This window comes from Arachis ipaensis, chromosome B3 (genome assembly GCF_059453495.1).
Source record: "Arachis ipaensis isolate K30076 ecotype BB chromosome B3, ASM5945349v1, whole genome shotgun sequence".
In the NCBI taxonomy this organism is placed as follows: Eukaryota; Viridiplantae; Streptophyta; class Magnoliopsida; order Fabales; family Fabaceae; genus Arachis; species Arachis ipaensis.
The window spans coordinates 4,383,600-4,389,401 of NC_142438.1; the positions used below are offsets into that span (position 1 = coordinate 4,383,600).

At 35.8% G+C, this 5,802-nt stretch overlaps 1 protein-coding gene across 2 annotated transcripts; it reads left to right on the plus strand.

Moving 5' to 3' along the window:
* The first annotated feature begins 3,354 nt into the window (after nucleotides 1-3,354).
* On the plus strand, nucleotides 3,355-5,511 carry LOC107629137 (uncharacterized). 2 transcript variants are annotated; one of them, XM_021117824.2, is made up of 4 exons: nucleotides 3,355-3,500; nucleotides 3,593-3,760; nucleotides 3,865-4,102; nucleotides 5,082-5,511. In XM_021117824.2, exons 1-3 carry the CDS (start codon nucleotides 3,423-3,425, stop codon nucleotides 4,099-4,101), a joined length of 483 nt encoding a protein of 160 aa, XP_020973483.1. In that variant the 5' UTR covers nucleotides 3,355-3,422; the 3' UTR covers nucleotide 4,102; nucleotides 5,082-5,511. The 2 variants fall into 2 exon arrangements, with proteins under 2 accessions (XP_020973483.1, XP_016187328.1); XM_016331842.3 differs by lacking the exon at nucleotides 5,082-5,511 and having other exon boundaries at nucleotides 3,865-4,304.
* Nucleotides 5,512-5,802: the final 291 nt, after the last annotated feature.

Genomic DNA, 5,802 nt, shown 5'->3' on the forward strand with positions numbered 1-5,802 from the left:
GGAGCGATTGGCATGCTTTATTAGTCATCAGGTTGATTTGGGCTTGTGGGAGCCGGTTGCTATTTCTAGAGGGGGACCAAGAATATCCCACTTATTGTTTGCAGATGACTTGCTTCTGTTCTGTAAAGTTACAAAGAGACAAGTGCAAAATGTGATGTTAGTTTTAGAGACTTTTTGCAAAGCATCTGGGATGAAGATTAATGTCGAGAAGTCTAAAGCACTTTGCTCCAAGAATGTCTCTGCAACAAGGAAAGAGGTTTTTACTAGGGTATCCTCTATCAGATTTGTCCAGGACTTGGGCAAGTATCTTGGAGTTACCCTTAGCCGTTATAGGGTGACTCGTTCAGCTTTCAATGGTGTCCTGGATAAGATTCGGAGTAGGCTAGCAAGCTGGAAAGGAAGTTTACTCAATCGGGCTGGTAGACTCTGCTTGGTTAATTCTGTTGCTGCTGCTATTCCCACGTACCAGATGCAGGTCTCTATTTTTCCCAAAGGAATCATTAGTAAATTGGAGTCTATGATGAGGAATTTTCTTTGGAAAGGACAAGTTGATGGAAGAGGATTGAATCTTGTTAGTTGGAAGGTATTGGTTACTCCAAAAAAATATGGAGGTTTGGGGATTAGACATCCTTATTGTGTAAATATTGCTTTTTTTGGGAAGCTAGTTTGGACTTTTTTTCCAACAGCCAAACAAGCTATGGGTCCAATTGTTAGATGCCAAATACCGATCATCTCTATATGACTGTTTTAGTTATCCTAAGAACAAGGACTCTCCCATTTAGAGGTGTCTTTGCAAGGCTTGGGAAGTGTTGAAGGATGGGTTTGCTTGGTGTATTGGAGATTTGAACCAGAATTTTTGGTTTTCTAGCTGGAGGAGAGAAGGACAGTTATCTAATGAGATGGATTATGTTCACATTTCTGATTCGAATCTCCGGATACAGGATATTTGGTCGGTTAGTAGGTGGCATTTGGATACTCTTTATTCTCCTTTATCTCAAAAATTGAAAGATAATATTCTCTCTTACAATCCAGATGAACAAGCAGGTCCGGAAGTGGGTTGGTATTGGAGTGGGTCTGCTGCCAAAGTCTATGACTCACGCAATTGTTACTTGTGGTTGTGTAAGCAGCTGTTTGGTTGGGAGGAGCAAGAGAATTGGCTTTGGCTTTGGCGTCAGCTTGTTCCGGAAAAGCATAAGTTTTTGGCTTGGTTGTGTCTTAAGGAGGCTCTTCCTACTGCAAGTTTTCGCTTTAGAAGAGGGATGTCGTCATCGGATAGGTGTCCAAGATGTCTTTCTAGCCAGGAATCGGTTTTACATTGTATTCGGGATTGTCCAAAAGCTTAGCTTGTCTGGCATAGGTTGGATATTTCTTGTCATCCTTTGGATTTGAAGAACTGGTTCTTATATCATAGCATAGAGCATCCGTTCAAGTTCTTTTCGGGACTTTGGTGGATATGGCGAGCAAGAAATAATGACATCTTTAATCCCCATGAAACTTGGCCTCCGAAAAAAGTGATTTGTCTGGCATTAACTTCAGAAAAGGAGTTTAGGAATATTTTTGAATTACAACATATGTCTCCTCCCTCTACTCTAAATGGTTTTTGGAATCCCCCATCTATTGGTACTTTTAAGATTAATTGTGATGCTAATTATTTTGGTTCGGGTGATAGTGTTGGTTTTGCTTGTGTTATTAGAGATTGTAATGGAAGCTGGCAAAGGGGTGTTTGGGAATGATTGAGAGTAATAGTATTCTTCAAGGGGAATTGTTTGCTATTTGGAGAGGATATCTGTTAGCTTGGGATGTGGGTCAACGAGATGTTATTTGTGAGACGGATTGTGTGGAAGCATTTAATCTTGTTACTCAAGATGGTTTTGGGTTTATTGATCCACTGGTGCTCAAAATAAGAGATATCATGCATTGGAATTGGCGGGTTGACTTTCGTTTGATTATGAGAGATGCAAACACGGTGGCAGATACTATGGCAAAGATGACGATGAAGTTACAACTTTCGCATGTGGAGCTTCTTTCACCTTGGGAGGAGTTTAAGAGTAGTCTTAAACGGGACTGTCCCTCTATTTAGACAATTCCTTATTTTGTTTGTTTTGTTTTTCTTTGTTTAATTTATTTCAATAAAAAAAAATAAAGGCACGGCAGAATTCGCCTTTATTAAATAGGTTAAAGTGATTTAGAGTTGAGGCTTGGTGGTTTTTAAGTGGGAATTAACTCGTCTAAGTGCATCTTCATTTTACTTACCTCAACACCATGGCAATCTTCACAATGGCACACAATCCCATCGCCATTCATCACTCCGCGAACATATGCTTCTCCAGCCTGCAAATTTCTCAAATTTAGACACTCGCATTTTCAACAGCAATACTCATATCTCAAGAAGAGAGCCTACACAATAAGAAGGAAAATCAACCAACACCTTTACACTCTCCGAGCATAATTCACTGCCAAACCCTCAAGAATCCTCATGGCTAGAAGCTCCTTCAGACTTGTTGGGCATCTCTTAGTACTAGCCTTGGAAACAGCAACCAATGCACCATCTTCAAATCCCTCCTTGACATCATCACCAACTTCAACATCCTTGCTACTATCATTAGCACGCTCCTTATTATTACCACCAACTGCAACAGCTTCGGCATTGTTATTTACCTTATCAATCCCATCCTTTGCGCCACTAACATCATCTTCCAAACTTTCTCTTCAGTAGTAGAGACCTAGTAAACCTCCTAAATGGCTTCTCCATATAAACAACAGAACCCTTCATTCATTTTACATTCGTTCATTGCTCAAATTCTACCAATGGTTGAGCAATTATTTTGTATGTTTTCATAAATTCCACTAGAAATATTACTCATTTAATTGTTTGCAAATGGAAAACTTATTCAAGGTATACAATATTGTGACTATATTTGAATCCACACAGCAGCAATATAATAACCCTGTATTGTTATATGATGATAATCCAGAACTAAAAATAATAAACTAGCTAGAGAAAATAGTTTGGATGTAATTGATCTAGGACTCTTTATAATAACCCTGGATATAATAACCCTGTGTACAAAGCTTGATATAGCAAGAGAGATAATTTGTTTATTTATTTATTTATTTATTTATTTCAGTCAAGTAAAATAATTATTGTAATTAATTAGTTATAGTTACTGGAGTCAAATAAATAATTAAATATAATATTTTTAAAAATTATTGATCAAAATACATAAAACAATAAATTAATTTATTTATTTTAGCCAAATTAAATAATTATTGTAATTAATTTGTTATAGTTAAAGGAGTGAGTATAAGAGAGAAATTGAGTAGAAACTAGAAAGACATGCGCTAAGATAAGAGCCCAAAACCCCAAAATTGCGTTGTTTATATAGAATTGGCGGTGTCATTTGTTAACCTGACTTATCAAAATGGCTTGTGAGAATGAGAATGGTAGGAAGGAGGAAGAGAAGTCACTGCCTCTCGTGAATACTGACGACGACAATAAGGTAAGCTTATACGATGAATAATTTTTTTCAATTTGATTACGGTGCTGCTAATTGAATAGCCCTAACATATAACCTAATCTTCCCTGACGAAGATGGCATCGGTGGAGTCTGAGATTTCTGAGAAAGAGAAAGATGAGCTGCGGCAACTTTATGAGGAAGTCCTAAGAAGAAGGGGTGGGCCTTTCCGTCGTCGAAGACCAGAACGTGCGCACGAAAAACGAGGAGTCTTTGAAGGCCATTCCAACAACACTCCAAATAAGGTAAGCTTATACGATGAATAATTTTTCTTTCAATTTGATTACGGTGCTGTTAATTGAATAGCCCTAACATATAACCTAATCTTACTTTACTTACTGTGACGAAGATGGCATCGGTGGAGTCTGAGATTTCTGGGAAAGGGAAAGATGAGGTGCGGGGGCCCGAAATTCTCTACCCTCCTCGTCGAGAAATAGAGCTTGCAGTAAATGTGACGAAACTACGATCAGAACTGATTGTCCTCGGGCTATTTGACGAGGAATCCCGAAGAAGAACTACGAGGGACCAGTTTACCGCCCCGTCGTCAAGGCCATTCCAACAAGACTCCAAAGGAGAAGCCTCCTAAAGTGTGTTATTATGTTAAATGTCTGCACTTTTTGTTACTCATGCTTAGTTGCTTACTCTACTTTTGAATCCTATTGTTAATATATCCATCTATCTATGCTATCTAATAAAATTTACAACTCATTCACCTCACATGCTCTCATGTATTCTGGTATAACTTTGATGTACATTTCTTCCCTTTATAGTTTTTTATTTTTCTCTTTATGTACATTTCTTCCCTTTATTGATTTCTGTATCGATTTAGCATCAGATGTGGCTTTTGATATATATATATTTAATGGTTCTGTTATTCTATATGCTAAATTTTCTGCTGCTTTTAGGGGATGTTAATATAGTACATTGGAGTGAGGAGTTGTATTGAGACAATTTTTCTCTTTCGAGTTATTTTTTTTTAAAGATCTAAGTAAAAGTAATTTTATGTTTGGAAATCTCATGTAAAAAAGTCTTTTTATCTATCAATTATGTTTGGGTATAACAATATAAAAGTACTTTTTTGTTTATTTATTATATGAAAAACATTTTTTTAAGAAAAAAAAGATCTTTTAAAAAATAGATGTAAATCACAGTTTCTCGAAAAAGATCTTTTTTTTTATTTTACTAGTGCTTTTACTTTTACTACTAGAAATTTGCCAAACACGTTAAAAAAAAAAAAATCATTTTTCATTGAAAAAAATCTTTTTTTAACAAAATAATGGCGCCCAAACATGTATGTAAATTTTAACAAACGTACAAATTTGTATTATTTCTATTAACTTTATTGGTGAGCTCTGAGATATCTCCAATTTAATTTTTCTAGACAGCCAATAATACTTACCATTTTGGTTGTAATTTCTATTAATCCCTTATGAAATTTGCAATCCTATTATAGCCTCAGCTTGATTGGAATTAATTTTGGATTATCCTGATTTTGATTTGTGGAAGAGCCTGATTATCTTTGAGTTAAACTGAAATGGAGTTTTTCTCCTATTATGGCAATGCCAGATGGGTACAAAATTCAAGAAGTCATTGGGAAAGGAAGCTATGGTGTTGTATGTTCAAGCCACCAAAGATTATGATATATTTGAGCACATATCTGATGTTGCACACATTCTATGGGAGATAAAGCTGCTTAGACTTCTTCGACATCCTGATATTGTTGAAATCAAACATGTCATGATGCCTCCTTCTAGGAGGGAGTTCAAGGACATTTATGTTGTTTTCGAGCTCATGTAGTCGGATCTGCATCAAGTCATTAAAGCCAATGATGATTTGAAAAGGAGCACCGTCAATTTTTCCTTTACCAGTTACTCCAAGCATTGAAGTATATTCACACCGGTATATTTCAATATCTAATAGTTACTTCTTCATGACTGATCTTATCTAAATGCACATTGTGTTTTGAAATAGATTGTTTTATTTTTTTTTACTGTGATACCAATTTTCTTTTTTAGTTAGTCATCATTACTGTTATGATGATAATCATAACAATTGCTTTTTAATGATTATTACAAACAGTCAATCAGTTGATTTTATTTCATGTGACTGACTGTTTTTGATTAGCCATATACATGGTTTTATGACTGGTTCTGGTTTCTGATGCTCAATTATTATGTTTTCTCTTGCTTAAGAAATGTGCATTTAAAATCCTTCCCAAAAGAAAAGGAATTTATGCTTTTTAAGAGAATTTGGTTTAGTTGTGAGCTGTGATTGTTGACCTTAGCAA